This window comes from Macrotis lagotis, chromosome X (genome assembly GCF_037893015.1).
Source record: "Macrotis lagotis isolate mMagLag1 chromosome X, bilby.v1.9.chrom.fasta, whole genome shotgun sequence".
NCBI lineage: Eukaryota > Metazoa > Chordata > Mammalia > Peramelemorphia > Peramelidae > Macrotis > Macrotis lagotis.
This window is the reverse complement of record NC_133666.1, coordinates 616,837,247-616,862,662: the sequence shown is the minus strand read 5'-3', so window position 1 is coordinate 616,862,662 and position 25,416 is coordinate 616,837,247. Positions and strand designations below refer to the sequence as shown.

At 42.7% G+C, this 25,416-nt stretch overlaps 1 protein-coding gene across 1 annotated transcript; it reads right to left on the bottom strand.

The window, feature by feature from the left end:
• Positions 1–1,582: 1,582 nt before the first annotated feature.
• Positions 1,583–11,254, bottom strand: THEM6 (thioesterase superfamily member 6). Its single transcript, XM_074202877.1, has 2 exons — positions 10,697–11,254; positions 1,583–3,162 (listed from the first exon to the last, which is right to left on the bottom strand). Exons 1-2 carry the CDS (start codon positions 11,204–11,206, stop codon positions 3,052–3,054), a joined length of 621 nt encoding a protein of 206 aa, XP_074058978.1. The 5' UTR covers positions 11,207–11,254; the 3' UTR covers positions 1,583–3,051.
• Positions 11,255–25,416: the final 14,162 nt, after the last annotated feature.

Sequence of the window (25,416 nt, the reverse complement as noted above, 5' to 3'; positions counted from 1 at the left end):
TCCAGATCAATAACAACTTAAGCACTTGCTTTAAAAGCCACAATGAGTTCAAATGAAGGGTGTTGGGGGTTTTTTTTAGTTTTCCCCAAAAGTTACCATGTTTACTCATTTCAATTGCATTTTAAGGTTTACAGTGTCGTTGATGGTCCCTTCTAGATCTAAATATGAGCATACAATTCCATTTGACAAATGGAATAACTGAGGACCAAAGGAAGGAAATAAATCTCTCCCCTGGGCCAAGGCCAAAAGCAAGCAGCATAGGAAGGGGTCAGACTTGGGTGTTTTCCAAATTTCACATACCCTGAACCATGTGATGTTATAGGGTCTGCAAAGCCTTTCCTCACAAGCCCTGGGAGGACGAAGGTAAGACACGTAAGATTTCCATTTACAGATAAATGAACTGCAACCTCCTAGGGTCACACAGCTGGTCGGTTTCAAAGGCGCCCCAGATGCTGATAGATCTGATGGGGTGAGAGGGATCAGGAAGCCAAGGAACATCCCTGCAACTCAGATGATCTAGCACATACTTCACATGTGTAGATAGTAATCAGGGTTCAGAAGTCATTTACCCCCATCAGTGAATTGTAGACTAGGCCTAGAATGACCTTGTAGCCACCTTCTTTGATTTTGGTTTGATCTGTGATTTTATGCTTGGGAAATCCCATGGAAAACTTCCTTCTTGATACATTCTGGCAATTCCATCTCTAGCCTTATGAAGCAAGCTGGGGCTGTGACTTGGCCCTGGTCATCCCAGGTAGTGTCCATCAGAGACAAAATTTGAACCCTGTTCTTACAGACTCCAAGGCTGGCCCTCTGTCCACCACACTGCTCTGAGACTGAATTCCAAAGACTCACTCAAGTGTCACCTCTACCAGGAAGACTTCTCTGCCATATCTATATTAATGACATTCCCCTTCAGATTTCACCCACTTTGTCCCTCTTATATATTTATGTAATGTGCGTCAAAACTATCTGCGTGGGGGTACTTGGCTGAGTTCTGCATCTCACACAGTTCCATGTAGCCTGCCTTGTAGCAGGATTTTAGCAGAGTTGAACTGAATGGAAAAAACTTGCTCCAATTTACTCTCAATTCTGTCAATCTGTTTCAAAGTCAAGGTACCTAAGGATGAATTCCCAGGAGATGCTTTTGCCTTGAAGTAAAGGATTTGCCAGATTCCCAGCATTTGTCTTTTAACAGGAAGGTGTCAGTCCCTGGGAAACATTTTTGCTTCCCTGAGGTAACAGCAGCTTTCCTGCCCAGATCCCTAAACTGCTTTCTAAACTGTCTACACACCTGCAGGAAGTGATGGATATTCTCTGAATTGCTCACCCCGTGTGACCCTTATAAGTCACTTCGCGGCTCTGAACTTGTCCTTTCACCTGTAAAGTGGACCCATTTATATTACCTTTATCATAGCAAGGGTTTTGAGGAAAGGAACTTCTGAAATGTGAGAGAATTGTGAGATGAAAAGGCCTCCTCTCTTGGGAGGGCCGAGATTTGTCTAACTCCAGCTATGTGTTATTATGGATCAGAAACAAGGAGACTAAGAATGAAGAGACCATTAGTTCCCAAGGATATTTTGTTTTAAAATCTTTTAATATCTCTCTTTCTTAAATAAAACAAACAAACAAAAAGATTCCAGCTTTTCTGAGACAGGAGATGAGAATGGCTAGGGTAACGGAAGAGAAAGAGAGCTTGGGACGCATGGTCCCAGGGGCACCTGTTGGGGCAGCCACAGGAGAGAGCTTGGGACATATGGTCCCGGGGCACCTGTCAGGGCAGCCACAAGGCAAGCAGAGGTTACAGTGGTAGAGGGTGGGCCTGGAGACCAGAGGCGAAGATAGTTTCACTTGGGCCCTCAGGTCGTCCCCTCTTCCTGTTAGAGAAGCAGGAGACTGGGCTGAGATCTGGCCCTGTTGACTTTCCTGGCTTCAGGGGCTTTCCCTGATCGGGCCTGCCCTCTTCTAGTTTTGGCTGACCTCATGCCAGCATCAGCTCCTTGGGAAGAAGGGGGTATATGTAGATAGAAATGGACAGGCCTTGACACAGATCTAGTATGGTAGATTAAATACAGTCTCATCCATAAAGTGCTTATTGGAAGGGAACCTGTGTAGGAGAGAGATCTGGTCACTACATTCAGGTGTCTGAGGGATGGAGGAGAAAACTAGGCAGGGCAGGATGAGATGGTGGGCCACCAATCTGTTCTTCCCCCCGCTTTTCACAGAGGCCCATACAGCAGTTCTGGACCCCAACTCTGGTGGTAGAGAGAGCAAAAGGATTCCTGTCTTGTTGGAAAAGTCAACTTGATGGCTATCTGAGGTGGAAGGGGGCCTCTCAGCATGGGGAAGAGCAAAGGGGGCTGATGCTAGCTCTGATTCTCACTCCCTGCATAACCTTTCTGGGAACCATGTTCCTTTTCTGGGTCTCAATATCCCTTCTCTGTAAGGCCGGTTGGACTAGACAATCTCTAAGGTCAATTCTAGTCCCAAATTCTCTGAATCCTATGAAAAAGGAGACAGAGGCCCAGAGAGAAAAGGACTTTCCTAGGTCATGTAGTGAGATCATGAAAGAGCTGAGATCTGAACCCAAATCTCTTTCTACCACCCCAAGTGAGTGAGGGGCTTCCCAGGAAGGTTGTTTACTTCAAAAATAAAGCCCCATGAGAGAAATAAATAGCAAAATCAAGGAAAGAAGGCATGGCTAGAACAGAAAGAACCAGGGCTGTGAACTGAGAGGTGCAGGTACCAGTGGCTCTTCTAGCAACTTGCTGTGAAACTGGCCATGGTGCTCTGGGCCTTAGTTTCCATTTCTGTAAAATGGGAATGACAGTCCCTGCCAAACTTTTGCTTTCTCCTCAATTCACTCAAATCCAGCCCTGCCCAGGTAGGGGGTCAGACAGAAGTGTTGTTGACTATCCCCCTTCCCTTCCCTGAGAATCCCCAGCCCCAGTGGACAAGTGCAAAAGTGTAGAAAATAAATTAATAAGTGATAGGGATACTGGTGTTCCTTCCTCAAGGGAAGGAATGGGGAGAAGTGCAGGGGTCAGCCTGTTACTGATCCTTGGTGCTGCTGAGACCACATTCTGCCCGTAGTTTCTGGCTGCTGGCTTCGTTGTAGTTAATCCAGTGCTGGAGATCCTCGGGGAGCTCGGGTGACTCCACCTGTAGGGAGAAGAGAAACACAGGTGAGGACCAAAATGAGTGCTGGCAGTGACCCCCCCCAGTCCTGGCTTCAGATCTATGAAGGCCTTTAATTTTGTGATCTTCCTCTAGGAAGCCTTGGCTAGGTGTCAGAATAATGTTTTTTAAAATAATTTAGGGAAATGTTAAATTTCAGTTAGATGTTAGTGGAAAAAAAAAGATACTTTTAGTTTTCCATTCAAGTTCATGGAACACCAGTGCAAGCCATTTTTATCTTGCAGCCTTAGTTTCTCCCTTCATAAAGTGGGAGAGTAAGGCATGAATGACCTGCCAGAGGAGGAAACTACTTTGTAAAACTTAAATTAACCAAAGTCATATGGAATGTGTTTTATCCTTCTTTCCTCTGCCTACTCTAGCACCTAAATGAGGCTCTTTAGTGACCTTAGAAAGGGAGGAGGTGAGGAGAAGTCTAATAGGGATCATAGGAAACCCTGAGTTCAGATCCAGCCTCCAGACTGGGGAAAAGATTCCTTGGGACATTTGAGCTGACCCTGGAAGGGGAAGCGGGGTGTCCAGAAAGCCTTCAGCTTTGGAGAAGGAAGCCTTGGGTGTGCATAGACAATTTTGGCTGGGGTTAAGACTACATTTCCATAAATGTGAGTTTGGGGCCTGGCACATCAGCTTGAGAGCTTTCCACCATATGTAGTAGGCTATTGAGAATAGCATCTTAAAGGGATATCAAGGATTTAAAGTGGAGAAGAGGTTCAACAAGAGCAATTTCATCATGGTGGTAGCAATTTGTCAGCTATCCTGAGCAGAAGGTGGGAGTGCTGTGACTCAGGACCCTCAGGGGTTAGTTGAGGATTGTCCAGGGGCCACATGAAGGTTACCAGGTCAGGTGTCTGGCCTAGCAGGGCATCTTATGAACTTGGGTACCTGGTTTTGAAGGGTTATTTTAAAAACTGCATTTCAATATAATCAGTTTCTTTTGTGCTTGGTAGGTAGCTTGATTGATATATGAACACAGGTTTAACCAAATGGCCAAAGGACAAAGAATTCACCTCAAAAATCTTAAGAATCGTTTGCATAATCACAGAATTCATCTGATTGAATGAACTCTCATTTTATGAATGAGTAAACTGTATGGGGTTAAGATTGCCCAAAATCAATGATGGGATTTGAACCCAAGTCTTTTGATTCAAAATGCAATGCGTTTCTCATTGCATTCACCCCATCCAATTCAAACTCCACCTGGATCCCTATCCCTGTGCTACAATAAAGAGGCCTGGATTTGAAGTCAAGAAGGATCTGGCCTGGTTAGGTCTTTTTTTTTTGTTTTTTTTTATTTTTGAAATTTATTTTTATTCTCATTTTGTACAAATGTTTTTCTTTACATTAATAAAATATACTTGTTTACAAGTAAACAAAATACCCCTCCCCCCATGAATATAGATAGACTTGCTTGGGCAAAAAAGTAAAGGGGGGAGAAAAAAAATCAAAATTAAAAAAAATAATAGTCATAATTGTAGGTATGGCCAGGTGGTGCAATGGACGAAGTACCAGCCCTGGAGCCATGAGCACCCGAGTCCATATTCAGCCTCGTAAACTCAATAATCACCCAGCCATGTGACATGCAAGCCACCCGATCCCCACTGCCCTGCAAAAACCAAAAAGAAGAAAAAAAAAGACCCAAAATAAAATAAAATAGTAATAATAGTAGGGGTGGCTGGGTGGCAGACAGAGCATTGGCCCTTGAGCCAGGAGCACCTGGGTCCCAATCCAGCCCCAGACACCCAATGATCACCCTGCTATGTGGCCCCAGGCAGGCCACCCAGCCCCACTTGCCCTGCACCCTCCCCCAAATAATAATAACAAAAAATGTGTTTCAGTCTTTGTTCCAAAACCATCAACTCTGTCATGAGTGGATCACATTCTTTATGATAAGTCCATCACAAAAGTTACTTCCATATTTTTCCAATGTTGCCATTGCTGATCACAACTCCCTCCTTTCTTATTTCTCCACTACCATGTACTATATTTTCTCTCTCCTTTCACTCTGACTCTGCTGTAGGGTTGCTGAGTGGCGCAGCAGACAGATCCCTGGTCCTGGGGCCAAGAAGCCCTGAGCCCCCATACCACCCCTTAGGCCCAGAATCCACCTGACCCTATGGTCCTGGGCAGGCCATCCAATCCAAGCCCCTTGCAAGAAGTAAAAAAAAAGAAAATGTGTTATATCTGACCACTGTCCCCCCATGGTCCATCCTCTCCTCCCCACCCCTTTCCCCTGCTCCCCACTCCATCTTACTCCAGTTGTCTATACCCCATTGAGTATATTTGCTGTTTCCTCTCCTAGCCATCCCTGATGAGAGCAAAGGTTCCCTCATTCCCCCTTGCCTCCCCCCTTCCATATCATTGCAATAGCTCATTGTAATAAAAAAAAATCTTATTATGTGAAACAGCTTGGACTATTCCCCCTCTCCTTTTTCTTCCTCCCATTCTATTTCTTTTTTTTCTTATTGACTCCATTTTTACATCATATTTTATCTTCGAATTCAGCTTTCTCCTGTGTTTCAACTATAAAAGCTCCCTCTACCTGCTCTATTAACTGAGATGGTTCATAGGAACATTATCAGTATCATTTTTCTATCCATGCAGTTCATCCTCATTAAGTCCCTCATATTTCCCCCCTCTCTTCCAATCTCCATGCTTCACCTGAGTCCTGTATCTGAAGATCAAACCTTCTGTTCAGCTCTGGCCATTCCAAAAGGAACCTTTGAAATTCCCCTGGTTCACTGAAAGTCCATCTTTTTCCCTGGAAGAGGACATTCAGCCTTGCTGGGTAGTTCATTCTTGGCTGCATTCTAAGCTCTTTTGCCTTCCGGTATATTGCATTCCAAGCCCTAGGAGCTTCCAATGTAGTTGCTGCTAAGTCCTGTGTGATCCTGACTGCAGCTCCATGATATTTGAACTGTGTCCTTCTGGCTGCTTGTAATATTTTCTCTTTGACTTGGGAGTTCTGGAACTTGGCCTATAATAGTATTCCAATAATTTTCAAATTATCTTTCCTAAGTCTGTTTTCCATATCAGTTGCTTTTTCAATGAGATATTTTACATTTTCTTCTAATTTTTCATGTTTTTGGTTTTGAAGTATTGATTCCTGATTTCTGGTAAATTCATCAATCTCCCTGAATTCTATTCTTTGTCTGAAGGATTTATTCTCCTCAGAGTTTTCTTATCTCTTTTTCCATCTGGCCAATTTTGCTTTTTAAAGCATTCTTCTCAATAACTTTTTGCACTGTTTTATCCATTTGACCTAAGCTGGTTTTTAGCATGCTATTTTCTTCAGCATTTTTTGGATTTCCTTGACTAAGCTGCTGACTTCATTTCATGTTTTTCCTGTATCTCTCTCCTTTCTTTTCCCAGTTTTTCTTCCAGCTCCCTCATTTGATTTTCAAAGTCTTTTTTGAGCTCTGTCATAGCGTTTTCTTGGAGTCTTTAGATGCAGGAGCTTGTGCTTCCTCATCTTCAGACTGAGTATTTTGATCCTTCTTGGGCTCATTTGCAAAATATTTCTCAATGGTCTTCCTCTTGTTTCTTTGTTTGTTCATTTTCCCAGCCTAAGCCTGTTTTTTGGGGGTGCTTCCTGAGCTTTTGGGACACTCCCACAAGGGTCTCAGTGTGTGAGGTTCTGTCCTCCCTCCTGGTCTGTGAATGACCATAAGCGCCCCCTTCTGCCATGGGGCTGAGGTGGGGGGGGGCCCTGCTGTTCTATGGGGGGGCCTAGACTTCGATCAGGATCTGAATGTGGTCAGAGCCCCAGAGTCCTGTCCTAGGGGCAGAGGACAGAGCTCTGCAGTCTCTCTTCACTCCCCTCCCTCAGCTCAATGGGCTCATGCCCTGGGGGCTCCTGCTTACCAGCTCCACCAGCTTCTGTTTCTGGGTCTGGGCTGCCAGGCTGTGTGCCCTGAGGGCTGGGCTCCATGTGCTGGCTCTGGCAGAGGTCCCCCGCTGTTCCCCCACTTTGTGCTGGTGCTCCCCGGGGTGCAGCTCAGGAGACTCCCCTGCTGCTGTGAGCTGAGGCTCCCAGCGCCCAGGGGTTGCCTCCAGGAGGCTGAAGTTCTTTGGCTCTGGTGGGCCACCCCTCCGACCCCGGGGAGCAGAGCCTTTCTGCTTTTTTCCAGGTTACCTTGAGTAGGAGAACTGCCTCACTGGGTCCCTTTGTGGGTTCTGTCTCTCCAAAGTTTAGTTAGAGTCCTTAGTTTATGAGTTTTTATCAGAGAGCTCCTAAGACTCCCTTCATGTCGCCATCTTGGCTCCGCCCCCCGGCCTGGTTAGGTCTTTTAACCTATTCAATATGGAGGCACATAGTAAGTGATTAATAAAGGCTAGTCTTCCCCCACCCTCAGGAATATGATTTTTCTTCATTCTATGAAGAATAAAAACAAAGATGAGGAAAGCATGTTGGATTTGGAATTGGGGCCTCTGTGGGAAACCTAGTCTTGGGCAAATCTCCTTGATCTCTCTGAGTCTCAGTTCCTTATCTAGAAAATGAGAGGACTGGACTAGGCCACCCCTGAGGACTTTTCCCATTCTTAATCCCAGGATGCTAGGATTTCTTCTCTATTTGATCTCCCTGGGCTACAGAGAGAAGGACGTGGGCACTCACCTAACATGGAGATAAGATCATCTCCTAAAATATATGCAGCTCAGCATGCAGGGCATTGGATTTAGAAGTCAAAAGACTTGCACATGAAAGGCCAGGTTTCACCAGGCTTCCCCAAGGGTCCATGACACAAAGGTTAAGAACTCTTGCTTTGAATGAAGGGCACAGAATGCAGATGATACAGACTTAGATGTATGACAACACCTGGGTTGGACAAACTGCCCAAGGTCTTTAAGTTAGGCTTCCCTCACTTTGGATGGATTCAAGAGGAACAAATGGAAAGCGCTAATCTGAGGTCCAAAAAATCAATTGGAGAACAAAATGGCCGAAGCATTCACATTTACCTAAGAAAGAACTGGGGTCCGGTGACTGCAAGGTTCATATGAATCAGAAGCGTGACATGGCAGTCAAAAAGGTTAACTGGGCTCTCTCTCTTGGATGGAGGAAGGCCAGGAAGGTAGGCCATAGTCTCACTGTCTGGGCCAGGTTAGACCATGGATGGAGTACAGAGTTCAATTCTGGGAGTCTCTAAGCTGATAGATGTTTTGAGCTGTGTAGAAGCTAAATAGTTTCATAGGAGGAGCAACTGAACTGATGTTTAGCCTGGGAAAGAGAAGATTTAGGGGAACTTGACAGTTCCTTTTAAATGACTGAAGAGGCAGGTGAATGAGGTATGGCCTGCTTAACCACATAATGAACTAGGATCAATGAGGTTAAGTGGGAAAGATGAGATTTCAACATAAGGAAACAATTCCTAACAATGAGAATAATCTAAAAGAGTAAAGAGTCAGTTCTGAAGGCAGGTGGCTAAGTAAGAGTCCTGAAGGCCTGAGTTCAAATCTAGTCTTAGTCACTCACTAGTTATGTGACCCTGGGAAAGTCATATTATTTCTGCCTGCCTCAGTTTTCTCATATGCAAAATGGGAGAAAAAGTAGCATCTCCCAAGGTGGTTATGAGGATCAAATGAGACAATATTGGCTAAATGTTTTATATTAATAAATAATGTTATATGGAATTTATTATATTACATTATTATATATTATATTAACACAATACCATATACCATAGTTATATATTATATTGTATTTACAAATGATAAATTATAAATAAGTGTTTTAAATCAATAAATCTTAAAGCACAAGATAAAGAGAGTGCTATTATTGTTGTCTCCTTTGACTTGGGACATTACAAAAAGAATTTATACATAATTCTGGGTTGGACTAGATAATCTCTAAGGTCCTTCCAAATTTTAGGATTCTGGAAACTCCTTGACTTTGGCCTGGGTTCTCCCCCCACTCACAAACCCCTTCAGATTAAACTTGGAACTGCTCAAAATTATGTATCTGATTAAATACTGTTAATGCTTAAACATCAAGAAGAATCTGATTGTAAAACAGGAGATCCATTTACTTCTCTTCTGGAAGGCTCAGCTTACTCATCCATAAATTGGCTGGCTCCAATCACTAATCAATCTATCTCATGAGGGTTCTGGGGAAAGCAAGTGAAATAAAATGAGCTTTTCTGATGAATTCTAATGAGGAGATTATGTGAAAGGATCCCCAGGGTTTCTAACAGATCTCACATTCTGCAATTACATAATCCAATTCCCACTCTGGATAGTCTGCCTCAGCAGTTGACCTGCTCTAGGTCACAAGGTGAGCCCTTAGCAGGGCTGGGACCTGAGGGGAGTGAAGACCCCTGGCTTCCATTACTTCTTGGATGTGCTATGAATGGTCTTTGTGACCTTGGTCAAGTCTAGTCTACCTTGGAGCTCTGGTTTTTATCTTCTAAAGTAACTCCGAGGCTTCATGTTCCATATTCTAAGGCACCTTCTGGCTCTTTCTATGTTCTGAAGATCTTTTCTAACTCTGACTTACTGTATTGTAGAATAATAGTTGATGAGGTCTTTAAGGTTTGAAAAATACTTTATATATGTCATGCCATCCTAACAACCGTGTAAGGTAAAAGAATTTAAAATACTGAAGGTAAATATACGGAAGGAATTACATATATATATATACACATTATATGTTATAAGCATTATAAGTCTATATAATTCAATATAGAGATGGAGCATAGAGGGGTTTGGTGACTTCCCAACTGTCATGGAAGACAACAGATGTCAGAAGTGCGATGCCAATGACTAACACTTGAGCGCCGGTCTCTATGACACCAAGTCTTGCCACCATAAAGTTTTCCCCCATCCCTCCAGCAGGTAGGGCAGTGCCAGCCTCTCACCTGAGTACATTCTGTAAGCCCCCCCCCCAGCTGCATAGAAGTCCCTCGAGGGCCAAGTCCTGCTTTCCCACGGCCTCGCAGGAGCCCTTAAGCATAGCAGGGGATGAACTGGGTGCCATTATACAGAGCTGGCATGGGTGCCGCTGCTGCCAGCCCGAGCCTAGACGCTGCTGGGGCCAAGTGTGTCACCCCCGTCAGTCAGGCGTCCTACGTTCCGCGGGCCCTTCCAGACTTGGAGTCTGCACTCCAAAAGCCGTCACAGCGCCCAATGTCAAGGTCTATAAGGCCCCTGCCAGCCGGTGTTCTTAGTCCCCGCGGCTGCCACTATTTTCTGTGCCCCCCCGTTCTTCCCTGCCAGGTTCTAGACCCCCGCCGGCCCGGGTTCTAGGCCCCCGCCGGCCCCGGGTTCTAGGCCCCCGCCGGCCCGGGTTCTGGGCCCCCCCCAGCCCGGGTTCTAGGCCCCCGCCAGCCCGGGTTCTGGGCCCCCGCCGGCCCGGGTTCTAGGCCCCCGCCGGCCCGGGTTCTAGGCCCCCGCCGGCCCCGGGTTCTAGGCCCCCCCCACCAGCCCGGGCTCTAGGCCCCCTCCGGCCCCGGGTTCTAGGGCCCCCGCCAGCCCGGGTTCCAGGCCCCCCCGGCGGCGGGCGCGCGCTCACCCGCCTCTTGCAGAGGTGCTGCACCACCTGGTCGGGCGTGGAGCCCAGCACGTGCTGGCGGAAGAGCAGCAGGGCGCACACGAAGCCGTCGCGGCGGCTGACGAAGCGGGACTCCAGGTAGAAGGCGCGGCCGTCCCAGCCCAGCAGGCGGGTGCGCACCTCGAAGGGCTCCAGCAGGCGCAGCGAGCGGCGGTAGCGCGCGCACGAGGCGGCCAGCACGGCGTGGGCGCCGAGCGCGCGCAGGGCGCCGAGCACGCCGCAGCGCGCCAGGTGCGCGGCGCGCGCCACGTCGGCCTCGCGCAGGTAGCGCGCGTTGTTCATGTGCAGCAGCAGGTCCAGGTCGGAGGGCAGCACGCGGCCCGCGTAGCGCTGCTCCGCCAGCAGGTCGCGCACGGGCGGCTGCAGCAGGCGCGCGCGCAGCACGGCCAGGGGCACGCGCACCAGGTACCAGCCGTCCAGCAGGCAGAAGTAGGCGGCCGCCAGCCCCAGGGCCAGCAGCAGCCACGGCATCGCGGCGGCGGGGCGGCGGCGGGGCGGCGGAGGCCGGCGGAGGGCGGGCGCGCGCCGCGGCCCGGGCCCCGGGCGGAGAGCCGGCCGGCGGGCGGAGAGGCTCGGAGCGACTGCGGCGCCCGGGAGAAACCACCCGCAGAAGCCGGGCCGGGGGGGGGGGGGCGCGCGGAGCTGGGCGGTCCGAGCCGCCTGGCCCCGCCCTCCCCTCGCCGTCCTCCCCCGCCCCTCCCGGGCTTGGTGCGTTCCGCCCGGGTCCGGCCGCGGCGAGGTCGCTGGGCCGAGAACCCTCCGCCGGTGCGAGCCGCCGCGCCCCCTGCCGGCCGACCTGCGCAGCTCCGGCCCCTCCCGACGATCCGGGGACCCCCCCCCCCGCGCCCGCCCCTCCCCCACACGGTGCCGGGGGCGTCTCGGGGGGGGGGAGCCGCATCCGAATGCCGCCCCGCCCCGCCCCAGCTGCGAGACCTTGGACCGGTCCCGGGCCTGGCTGGTGGAGGGAAGGGGCGCAGGGACACCCCAACTCCGGGTCAGTCTGCGCCGGGGAGCCGGGGCCGGGCCTGGGGGCGCCTCACAGGCCTGGTGGCCTCCGGCGGGGCCCGGCCCCTTCCTGGGGCCCGGCTTTTCTTCCCTGTGACATGGTGAAGTCGAGCTGGAGTGGAGGACCCTAACCCGGGGCTCACACACACCCCTGAGGGCTTGGGGGGCTCTGTCGGCCGGCATGGGGAGAATCACATCGTTCTTTGTGATTCCCCATGACCAGAAATTTAGCATTTCCTTCAACTATGAATGTCAGCAGAAACCCACACTGGTCTACACCGGACTGTCAAAAGGCCCATGCGTAAAAAAGATGAAAAATACCTGGACCGTAGAACCTTTAAGACCCTACAATGCTATAGATATACATATAAATATAGATATAGATATAGAGATTAGATACATAGATATATGTATAGATATAGATGTAGATATAGATATATATGTATAGATATAGATAGATAGATATAGGTATAGTATGTATAGATATATAGATATATAGATGTAGATAGATATAGATATATGTATAGATATAGAGATATAGGTATAGATATGTATAGATATATAGACATAGATATATGTATAGATATATAGATATAGATGTAGATATAGATATATATATGTATAGATATAGATAGATATAGGTATAGATATGTATAGATATATAGATATAGAGATGTAGATATAGATATATAGATATATGCATAGATATAGAGATATAGGTATAGATATGTATAGATATATAGACATAGATATATGTATAGATATATAGATATAGATGTAGATATAGATATATATGTATAGATAAAGATATACATATGTAGATGTACATATTTATAGATATATAGATATAGATGTCGATATATACATATACATATATAGATGACATAGATTATATATGTATAGTTATATAGACATATGGATATATGGATAGATATATAGAGAGATATAGATATAGATATGACCCTAAATCCTATAATCTTCCTTTTTCTCCATGGCAAGGAAGGAAATTTGGAGTCAGAAAGACTAGAGTTCAAAAATGACCACAGATGCTTTCTGACCCTGCGACATTGAGCAAATTACTCAGCCAACCTCTCCAAACCTCAGCTTTCTTATATGTGAAATAATTATAAAAAAAAACAGTGCCTACTACCTTGGGTCAGACAAATCTTAAAATCTATGGAAATGTCAGCAGTTCTTCTCCTCCTGGCTGCTGGCACATCCTGCCTTGGAGCCTTCAAATTTCCCCAGGGGATGGGTTCATGGATTAATAGGATTCTCTAATCTAATATTTAACACAGAAGTGGTATAATCAGAACTGTATAATAGGAAGAGTTTGGACTGGAATCAGGATGTTGTTGCTGTTCAGTCAGGTCCAAATCTGTGACCCTCACCTGAGGTTTTCTTGGTAGAGTAAACTGAAGTGGTCTGTCCTTTCTTTCTCCACCTTATTTTACAGATGAGGAAACTGAGGTAAAGAGGGTGAAGTGGCTTGCCAAGGGTTACACAGCTAGTAAGTATCTGAGACCAGATTTGAACTCAGGGAGATGAGTATCTTCCTAACTCCAGGTCTAGTCTTCTAACCACTGGGTCTTCTAGCTGGCTCAGAGTTAGTTTACCTGGTTTTTATTCTAGGCTCTGCCCTGACTCTCAACCTCAGTGTATTCATCTAGTATTTATTTAGGAGCTGTGAGATGGAAGAGGGCTTAGATTTGTTCTTCATGGGCCCTGAGATGAAAGTTTCAAAAAAAAGGTAGATTTTAGAAAAATATTGGGGTGGCTAGGTGGCACCGTGGATAGAGTACCTGAGTTCAAATTCAGCCTCAGATACTTAATAATTACCTAGCTGTGTGGCCTTGGGCAAGCCACTTAACCCCATTACCTTGCCAAAAAAAAAAAAAAAAACCCAAAAAACCCAAAACCTTTTCCTTAAATAAGTCTTGATTTAAGAAAAAAATAGCAATTAAAGTTACTTAAAATTATAATGGGTTGTCAACTGAATTTTTCAAGTAGGAGGTGGATGATTGTTGTTGCCAGGAATGTTTTAGAGGAAATTTCAGCTGAGACATAAGTTCATGTGTCCCTTCCCTTCTCTGGAGCTTCTCCATCCATAATATGAATGACTTGAATTAGATGACAACATCATCCCTGCCTCTTTACATTCCTGTCTTTAGCCTCCTGGCCTTCCATCGATATTTTGTGAATCTAGCAATGCTATACTTCCTTTGATCTTGTTTTCTTCTCTTCATAGTCTTGATTCTAGCTAAACTTCAATTATACAATAGCATCTACTTTTGAATATCCTATCATTTTTCAGGTCTTGATTAGCCCAAACCTGAAGCCTGCTTATCCATCCTCCTACCCTTTTCATGGGTTTTGAAATATTGCTAAAGAAAGCCAAGAAATTGGGTCCATTGTAAATTGATGTCATCTAGTTTCAACTAGATCTTCATTTTTGAGGGGCTGTAGTCTCCAATCAATAGAATATAAACCCCTTGAGGGCAGTGGCTGTTTTTAATTTTACCTTTAAATCCCCAGCACCCAGACAGTAGATTGCTTTGTACATGGTAGGTGATTAATTAATGTTTGTTGACTTGATTAATTTGAATCCATAAAACTGTACAAACTGAATCCATAGAATCATAGAATGTTAACATTGATTTAATGAGTTCAAATGATTCAATAGTAAGTGCCCACTGTAAGACCATTCATTTACAACAAACATACCCTATATAATCATTTTTCTGTTGTTGAGTTTTGAAATTTGTATATTTGTAAATTCTCTTGATTCATTTTCTCAGAGGTGGCTTGAAGATAGAGGTTGGTACATTCTTGCTGTCAGGAACACTCAGAATCTATTTGAAAAATCCTATAGGCAATTGAGTTCTAACTCAAGGTTATTTCCTTGGAACCTGGAAAGAGAATATTACCAGGGGAGAATTGATGATACATGCTGCAAGAGAGAAGGTAGTTTTTTTAGATCCAACCTTGGGAACCCTGGGGTGATTAGGAGATAATGTTCTCTGAGAACCAATCTAGGATTCTGAGATATGTCTAAGAGGGCAGATACACCGCTACCTAAAATAACCCAAGCAATAGCACATGGATGCATTTCCAAGGGAGACCATGTCTTCTTTGTCTTTGCCAGACTGATCTCCTTAAAGTTCATCTTTTTGAGAATTTAGGAATGAAGTGCTTTAAGAGGTAGTGAACTTTCAGTCAAGGCTGTTTACAGATGCCTTCATGCAATAGAGATTGGGATAGACCAATTAATAAATATATGTTAAGTTTTCATTATGTTCTAGGCAGAGGGCATTAACTTAGAGCTGGAAGAGACCTTTAGAGGTCTCATTTTACAGAAGAAAAAAATAAGAGTTAAGAAAGGGAAATAAGGGATGGCTAGGTGGTGTAGTGGATAAAGCACCGGCCCTGGAGTCAGGAGTACCTGGGTTCAAATCTGGTCTCAGACACTTAATAATTACCTAGCTGTGTGGCCTTGGGCAAGACACTTAACCCCATTTGCCTTGCAAAAACCTACAAAAAAAAAAGGGGAAATAAGTAGTAAAATGTCAAGCAACTAGTGAATGACAGAAATAGGACTCCAGGGGAAAAAGTTGGCCAGAATGTATTTGTCAAATGAATCCAGTTCTTCTGTCTTCTAAGCATTAGACTTAAGAGTTGATGCTTTCCATTTCAGAGATTCTGTAATTCTGTGGCTACACACACACACACACACACACACACACACACACACACACACCCCAAACTCAGAGAATATTTGGGAAGTGAGATAGAAGTACAGAAAAGTCTCATGTTGCCTAATTTCCTTCTGACTGCATCCTAAGGGATTAGAAGTCTCTCAACCTCCCTTCTGAAGATTTCTGATTCTTGTCCTCCAAGTCCATCCCTAGGGAGGTAGAATCAAACCATTGGAATAGAAGGCAGCTGGAACTGATGACTGAGTAAAATTCTCCATGAAGTCCCCAACAACTCTCTTCCCACTCTCAGACCATGGGACACGTCTTCCCCCAGGTCCTTCACCCTTGAGATCCCAGCCCCAGGTTTTCCTAGGGCAAGCATGATCCACAAACTTCATATTGATCTGTCATGAGCAATCTTCTTGAGCCTTTTCTGCCCAGATTGCACCTTCCTTTGAAAATAGAGAATTGGGTTTAAGTGACTTGCCCAGGGTCATACAAAAGCAATTGCCTCAAAAACTAACAAATAAACAAAGAAAACAGAGAAATGGAAACACAGCTTTATACTTGATTCTAGAGATCTGGCTAAGCCAGCTGACCATCATTTTAATTTTTGTAACTTTGTTCAACTTCCTTTTCTTACTGATTCAATTCAATTGAAATCAATTAAACATACATTTACTAATTTGTTTTGACTTTGAATCTCCAGCAATTAATACAAAATCTTGAGCAAAGTAGTTTCTCAATAAAGGCTTGTGAGATCAGAATTCCTTATTTTTACCATGTACCAAGGTAGAGAGTAGGCATACAAAGATAGCTAGGGATTTATAATCTGGGGGGAGCTTGAAGAAGGGATGGACTGCAGCATGAATGCAGATAAAGGATAATTTGTAGAGGGTTAGAGATTTAACAACTGAAGGGTTGAGGAAAACCTTTCCTTGGAAGTTGGCACCTTTCACCTGAACCTTTCAGGAAGCTGGGCATTTTAAGAAGCAAAAGAGAGGGGGAGTGTATTACAAGAGAGACAACCGGAGCCAAGAAATAGAGGTGAGATAAGAGTATCGAGTTCAGGGAGTAAGGTAGTTCAGTGTGACCAGAATGGAAAGGGCACAGTGAGAGGAGTAATATAAAATATGTCTGGAAAGGTAGATGAGAGCTAATTCATGGAGTGTTTTCTATGCCAGACTGAGGATTGAATTTTATCTTAGATAAGGTACCCATCACCTAGAACCTAGGAACTTAAAAAAAATTTTAAAGAATGATTTCAATATGATTGGTTTCCCTTGTAATCCCATGTCTTTTTATTTATGCGTTTAAAAACTTTATTCTGAGAAAGGATCCAGAGACTTCTCCAGACTACCAAAAGGGTCCATAACACACATAGAAGGACCCCTGTTTTAGGGTCAGTAAAAGTGACTGAAAATTATGAAATGGGAGAATTTTTTTTATAAACCCATGATTTGCCAGTTGGGTGACGGATGGATTAAAGAGGGGAACTAGACTCAAAATAGGAAGACCAGTTAAGAGACTGTGGCAGTAGTCCAGGTGAGAGGGTGTGAATGTGGATAGAGGTTATATGAGTAGAGAAAAGAGGCTGCGGGAGATAAAGGGAGACATTGGGAAACCTAAAATATTCAAGACATGGAGTCTAAGGAAAAGGCATGGTCCTGATCTGGGGTCCAAGGTTTTTACAGCTTGATTCTTCCATCTGTGAGATTAGAGATAATTGTATACAATGTGCTTTATAAACCTTGAAATCTTATGTAAATGTCAACTACTGTTATAATAATGTTTGTCCTTCATTTTCCAAGAAGACCATGATATCAGGGAGGTGATACCATGACAAGCATGTGAATTGGATTTGAGTGAGGGGTGCTGTGCCAAGTCACCAGCCTTCACTTTCTTGTCCAGTACCTTCTGGGTCTAGTGGCCAGGTAGGAATCAGGACGACTAGAGATGGTCCTGCATGCAAGGCAATAAGGGTTAAATGACTTGCTCAAGGTCACACAAATAGTAAGGAGCAAGTGTCTGAGTTCAGATTTGAACTCCTGTCCTCCTGAATCTAAGACCAGTGTGCTATCCACTGCACTACCTACCTAGCTGCCCACTACTGTTAGTAGTAGTTGTAATAATGGTGAACAAGATTGAAAACAGAGAATGAGACATAACAATGTTGGGGAAAAGACACAGAGAAGGAAGAATAGAGAAGAGGAGAAGGATGGAGTGAGGAGGGGAGAGGGGAGATGACAAAAGAAAGAGGTAAGGCTCTAGTCCAGTCTGAGGAAAAAAATCCCTTTTATAATCCTCTGAGAGTGGTTATGCATAGAGTTCCTTCCCTCCATTCCTAGTTAGCCTCTCCAATTGTGAGACATTTTTTAGTCAGAATATGTCCCCCAAGACCCTCTTCTACCACCTCCTTTCAATCAATCCTGCCTCTACTTCATTAGTGATTCTATGATTTCTACCCAAATCTTGGAAGCCCTTTCTATGAAGGCCCCTGGCCAGATTTCTCTATTAACTATTCTGCTTTGATTTCTTGTTGAGGTTTCCTTCAGCATCTCAGAAGTTTGGAGTGGGAGCCTGGCCCAGAGCAGTTGAGTCAGAGAAGGAGGAGAATGAGTCTTGTTGAGCAGACAGGTGGTCCAGAGGAGAATCTGGTGGCAGGACTAAGATCCACACCTGGTTGGGTACCTGCTGAGTTGCACAAGTCCACATAGCAGCAGGCCTGTGGGTTTGAAGGTTGGCAGCTGGCCTCACAGGATTTGGTAACTAAAGGTGATGTTGTCTGTGAAGGAGTTACCTGGGGAGAAGATGGGAGAGGAAGAAGGGACAAATCTCTGATTTGTACTCTTCTTGCATCTGATCCCACTGTCCCAGATTCAAAACTCGATCACTCTCTCTTCACTCCCCTTCATCCCACATATCCAATCCATCGCTAAATCTGATCATATCATCTCATGTTTATGTTCTCTTCATTTGTACAACTTCTACCCTGGTACAAACTCTATAATCACCTCATACCTGGATTATTCCAATAATCTTCCAGGTGGCTTTCTTGTCTCTAGTCTCTTTCCAATCCAATTCATCCCACAACTTGTCTACAAAAGCCATGTCTTCACCCTCTCCTTACTCCATTAAACTTTAGCAGCCCTTTTATCTCCAGGATCAAATGTAAAAAAATGTAAAAAAACAAATCTATAATTTGGCAATTAGAGTTCTTCCCTTCCCACCTATTCAGTCATATGTTACTCCCTTACACCTACTCTATGATTCAGTCATATTGACTTGCTCATGGTTCTTCTCATACAGTTCTCTGTCCATACCTTTGTCCTAGCTGTCCTTCTTGCTTCTAATGTGCACCTTCCCTCCATTTGCCTCTGAGAATCACTAGCATCCTTCAAGACTTAGTTGTCACCTTTTAAGAGAGGTCTTTCTTCCCATCCCCTTCAACTGCTAGAACCTTCCCTTTTGAGGATACCTTCCTCCCATCCACTCTTTTATAACCTATTTATTTTCATTAGAATGTAAGCTTCTTGAGGGCTTTTTTTTGCCCCTTTGTCTGTTACTTATGGCACAAGGCACATAGTAAATGACTAGTAAATGTTCATTAACTGACTGATTCTTCTAAGTCATGAGACAGAGACAGAGAGAGAAAGAAGAAGAGAGAAGAGAGGAATGGAGAGAGGAGAAAGAAGAGAGGAGGGAAGAGGAGAGAGAGAAGGGGGAAGAAAGAAGAGGATAGGTGAGAGGAGAGAGAAAAGGAGGAAAGAAAGAAGAGAGATGGGAAAGAGGAGAGAGAAAGAATGGAGAAGACACACACACACACATATATATATATATATATATATATATATATATATACAGAGAGAGAGAGAGAGAGAGAGAGAGAGAGAGAGAGAGAGAGAGAGAGAAGCAGAGACCAAAAAAGAGAGAGACAAGAGAGTCCAGAAAAGAGTAAGGGGAGAAAAGCAGACCATCAGAGAGATGAGATGAAGAGATGGGGAACACATAATAAAATCTTGTTGATTGGCTGATTGAAACAAACACTAAGTGTTTACTGTGCACAGGGTCCTGTTTTAGTACTGGATTCAGAAAGTTGTAAAATGTCTTAGCATTTGCTTTCAAGGACCAGTCTATTAGGGAAGATTAGACAGTTACCCAAATCATTGTAGCATGTATTAAAAGACCTGAAAGACTCCAGGAGAGGGAAATCATTTTCAGTGTGTAAGGAGGGAATCAACCAGATAAGGAAAGCTTCCTGAAGGAGTTGGTCCTCTCCCAAGTTGGACTATGAAGGGAAGGAAAATCCTTTGATTTCAACACTTGAGGGGGGAATGCAATTAGAAAAACTGTACTGTACTGTTAATAACTAATAATAAAATAATAAATAATAAAGCAATTGTATTACAAATGATTGTCATATTATAAATTTTATATTATTATGTATGGAATTATAAACATAAAATTATAAATTATGTTATATTATCATATATGAAAATATAAACATAAAAGGAAATAACGGCATAAATAATTAAAATGAAGTAATAGTAACTAATATTAAAGTGAAAATAATTAATAACTGATCTCACATGGGTTTATATGTTACAAAATGGTCTCCATTCATTCTCTTGCATGAATGAGATGATAAATATAGATGAAATCCCTATTGCACTGTCAAGTTTGCAGATATACACACAAATATACACACATATACATATATACAGATATGTGTGTATCTGTATATGCAGAATCTCAATAGATTTAATCTTCACAACAACCTTATGAAGTAAATGCTATTTATTTATTTAAATGAGGAAATTAAGGGTTCAGAGTGATCAAGTAATTTACCTAATTCACCTAGGTTCATATAGCTAACAAGTAGCTGAGAGGGGCTTTCAGATATTTCTGAATCTTAATTTCAGAACACTATGTGCTGTTGTCACAATCATTTGCCTATGAAGATAGCATCATTAAGACCTGAGGACGGGGAGGAAAGGACCATTTATCAAATATATTGTAGGTGAGATTCATGGTCCTTTGTTCAAAAAAGGGTTAAGTTAGATGGCCTGTAAAGTCAATCAATCAAGTACCAACTATGTTTTTGTAAATATATATTTATTAAGCATCTAAGCAAAGGCAAGAGTAAAAAAGAAACAAGACAAAAACTCAATTCTTCCAAATTTGAGATTCTCTGAAACTTGTTTCAGGTCACTTTATCATCATTATCATCATTAGCATTTATATAGTACCTAAGATCTTCCAGGCATTTTGGTAATTTATAGATATTATTTCATTTAGAACCTTTTAATTGGTGCTATTATTATCCTCATTTGACAGATGAGGAAACTGGGGGGAAGGTTGTTATTTTCCCAGGATGAGGTGGCTAGTGTCTGAGATTGGATTTCAACTGAGGTCTTTCTGTTCCAGGGTTCTGCCCACAGTACCATCAGCTTACCTCTAGGACTCATGGCAGAGTCAAGGAGAAAACATAAGTCTCTTCCTTCCCAGGCCTCAGTGAATCTTTATACTGAATCATACATTTTTTTGGTGACCTGAGTTTTAGTCTTGGGTCTGCTGCTTCCTTGCTGTGTGATCTTGGTCAAGAGTCAACTGCTCTCTCTCAGTTTCCCCTTCTGTTAAATGGGGTACCACCATCCCTTACATGCCTGCCTCCCAGGGTTTCCTTCTGTGGATCAGGGGAAAGCAGAGATTTTGAAGCATCCTAGAGATATTGGAGGAGGTATTTAGATTGCTGGAGCTAGAGTTAGGAAGCCCTGAATTCAAATCCAACCCCAGACATTTTTTAGCAAGTCTCTCTGCCTCGATTTCATCCACTGTAAAATAAGGATAATCACACCAACCTCTATCTGCTATGCCACAATCTTTTCCCTATGAAGACAAGATCAGTAAGACCTGAGGGTAGGAAGGAAAGGACCATTTATCAAAGATATCATAAAGAGCAAGTTAAATGACTTGCCCAAGATCATCCAGTGAGGATGAATTGGAGATAGGACTTAAACCTAGGTTGAATCTTGGGTTCAGGTGGTTCTCTAACCTGCAGCTTCTCAGTAAAAAATAATAATAATAATAATAATAGTTGGATCTAATTTCTTCGTACACATTTTATTGATATATTTTGTGTTTATAATGCCTTCATTTCAAAATATGTCTTTCTTCTTTCCCCTACTCAGAATCATCCCTTGTGGCAGGAAACAAAAAAAGGAAAGAAAAGGGAGGAAAAACAGTTTAGGGAGGGAGGTAGATAGGTTCTTATTGTATATCAGGCCCAAAGGGCTCAGATACATAAAGAAAATTCCTTTATAGTCTAAGGGAGGAAAATAACAAACAAAAAGATACTGAAAAGTTGAAAATGGGGGATGAGGGGGTGAAGTAGAAATTGATGATATACTGAGCTTAAAAATGGCACCAAAACTTTTGGGACATTCTGAATGAGAACTTGTCACTGTCTGTCTAGCTCTGTCTATCTCTGTCTGTCTCTGTCTCTGTCTGTATGGATTTCCAGCTCCTTGAGAGATTTCTATCCCAAGGCCTAGCATAGTATATGTCTGACACATGATAGGGACTTCATAAATGGGTGTTTGTTGACTGACTTGACTCTTCTCAAGCTTCTTGGAATTCTTCCCACTTATCTTTTTTATTTTTATATTTTATTTTTTTTAAGGGAATGGGGTTAAGTGACTTGCCCAATGTCACACAGGCTAGGCAATTATTAAGTGTCTGAGGTTGGATTTGAACTCAGGTACTCCTGACTCCAGGGTCAGTGCTCTATCCACTGCACTACCTAGCTGCCCCCCCCCCCCAACATTTATCTTTTCTAAGATACAGAAACATTCCATTATGCTCATGTACTGCAATTTGTTTAGCCATTCTCTGATTATGGAAATCTACATTATTCTATCCAAGTTTTTATACTTTAAAATGCTGCTGTAATATTTTGGTGGAGGTGGGGTCCTTTTTTCTTCTGCGGTTCTCATTTCTTTTTTTATTTTTTAGGTTTTTGCAAGGCAAACGGGGTTAAGTGGCTTGCCCAAGGCCACACAACTAGGTAATTATTAAGTGTCTGAGACCAGATTTGAACTCAGATACTCCTGACTCCAAGGCCAGTGCTTTATCCACTGCGCCACCTAGCCGCCCCATGGTTCTTATTTCTAAAGTGCTTTATAGTTTGTTGTTATTCAGTCATTTCAGTCATATCCAATATTCCATGACCCACTTTGGAGTTCTCTTGACAAAGATAATGGAGTGGTTTGCCATTTTCTTTTCCAACTCATTTTACCAATAAGGAAACTGAGGCAAACAGGATTAAATGATTTGTCCAGGGTCACCCAACTAGTAAGTATCAGAGGTTGGATTTGAACTCAGGAAGATGGGACTTCCTGACTCCAGACCCAACACTCTATCTATCTGTGCCACCTAGCTACCTCTTGGATAATGCTAACTTAACAAATGGATCATGTTCAGATCTTTGGCTTTTTGGTGATTCCAAGTCCAATACTCTAGTCACTGTGCCCTTTTGTTGCCTGTTTTTCTACTTTATTTTTTTAATAGTTAAAATGACTAAAAAGCATTTTCTTATTTCCTCCCCATCCCATCACCACATGGGAAAGGAAAAAAAAAGGAAAAAGAAAACCCTTGTTTGCAAAACAAATTTCCATAAAAGCTACATGTACAAAAATATATGATTCATTCTCTACTTTGAATCCATCATCTCTCTCTGTTTTAAGAGATGGTAGCTTGCTTCCTCATCCATGCTGTGGAGTCATGATTAGCCATTTCATGGACTGGTGTTTTAAAAGCTTTCAAAGTGGTTTTTTCCTGTATGATGGCATTACATAAATTGCCCTCCTTGTTTTGTTCACTTTATTCTGCATCATTTCATTTAAGTGTTCCTAATTTCCTTTGAAATCATCTCTTCATTTCTTTTTGTTTTTGTTTTTTTTTCATTTTTTGGCTAGGCAGTCGAGTTAAGTGACTTGCCCGAGGTCACACAGCTAGGTAATTATTAAATGTTTGAGTTCAGATTTGAATACAGGTCCTCCTGACTCCAGCGTCCCCTGAATCCACTGTCCCACCTAGCTGCCCCCATCTCTCTCTTTTTTTTTTAAAGGTTTTTGCAAGGCAAATGGGCTTAAGTGGCTTGCCCAAGGCCACACAGCTAGGTAATTATTAAGTGTCTGAGGTCGGATTTGAATTCAGGGCTGGTACTCTATCCACTGCACCACCTAGCCTCCCTGCCCCCATCTCTTCATTTCTTAGAGCACAACAATTTTCTCTTGTATTTATATACAATAATTTGTTCAGCCATTCCCCAATAGGTGAGCAGCCACTTAGTAAATAGTAATAATTAACATTTATAAAGACCTTACTGTATGCCAGGTCCTGGCTAAGCATTTTATAAGTATGCCATTTGATCTTCACAACAACTCTAGGAGGTAGGTGCTAATTTATCCTCATTTTACTGTTGAAGAAACTGGGCAAATAAAGGTGAAAGTTACATAGCTAATAAGTGTCTGAAGCTGGATTTGAACTTAGATCCTTCTGACTAGGGTCTTTCTAATGCTGGATTCTTTTTACTTTCTTTAATCTCTTTGTACATTTAGAATTGTAGTTGCATTGATGAGTCAAAGTAAATTAGTGACTTTTGAGGCAGAGTACCAAATTGATTTCTAGAATGGCAAGTCCAGATCATAATTATTCTAACATTGTATTAATGTGACTGTTTTCTAACACTTGTTATTTTCTACTTTTGTAGGGTAAAAACTGGACTTATAATGTCACTGGTATGGGAAATTCTCTGGTAAGAAATAAAATATTAACCAGCACTATAAATTTATTATTATTTCAATTAAACTTGTTTAAATAATAATTAAAATAAATTAATTATAAGGTTATTATTATATTAATAATTAATCATTGTATTAATTCTAGATGATTTATATAATTACTATCTATACTATATTAAATCTAACATATAAATATATAATATATTAGTAATATATCATAATATATAATAAAATTAAAAATAACATATGTCTTATCTAATTTATATCTTTACCAACAAAATTTTGCCAGCAAAAATAACAAAATTTTGAAAAATGCCCTTTAATATAAAGGAAATCTTAACAATTAGGAACTGAACCTTTGATTTCATTGAGAAAATTCCTCCATCAATAGGTCAGCACATTATCTACAATTTATACAACCTCCAACTCTAGGCTTAAAAAGTTACCTTCATTTGCCCAGCATCATACTACCAGCATGTGCCAGAGACAGGATTTGAACATAGATTGACCTGGGTCCAAGACTAGCTTTCCATTCATGGTCATGCTACTTCAATAAAGATTAGAGCTCTCTGAAAATGGAACAAATTACCTTGCAGGATAGTGTTGGATTGAGGTTGGATCAGATAACTTTTATGTTTTTTTCATCTTTGACAGTCTATAAATTATAGAATGCAGAGCTGAAAGACCTCTAATCCATCTTCTATTACTTGAACAAGAATCAAGTAGTCTTTCAACCTGTTTGAAGTCTTTTTTTCTTTTTCTTTTTTTTAAATTTATTTTTTATTCTCATTTTGTACAAATGTTTTTTTTTACATTAATAAAATATACTTGTTTACAAGTAAACAAAATACCCCTCCCACCATAAATACAGATAGACTTGCTTGGCGAAAAAGTAAAGGGGAGAGAAAAAAAAATTAAAATTAAAAAAAAATAATAGTAATAATTGTAGGTATGGCCAGGTGGCGCAATGGACGAAGCACCAGCCCTGGAGCCACGAGCACCAGAGTCCATATCCAGCCTCGTAAACCCAATAATCACCCAGCCATGTGACATGCAAGCCACCCGATCCCCACTGCCCTGCAAAAACCAAAAAGAAGGAAAAAAAGACCCAAAATAAAATAAAATAGTAATAATAGTAGGGGTGGCTGAGCATTGGCCCTTGAGCCAGGAGCACCTG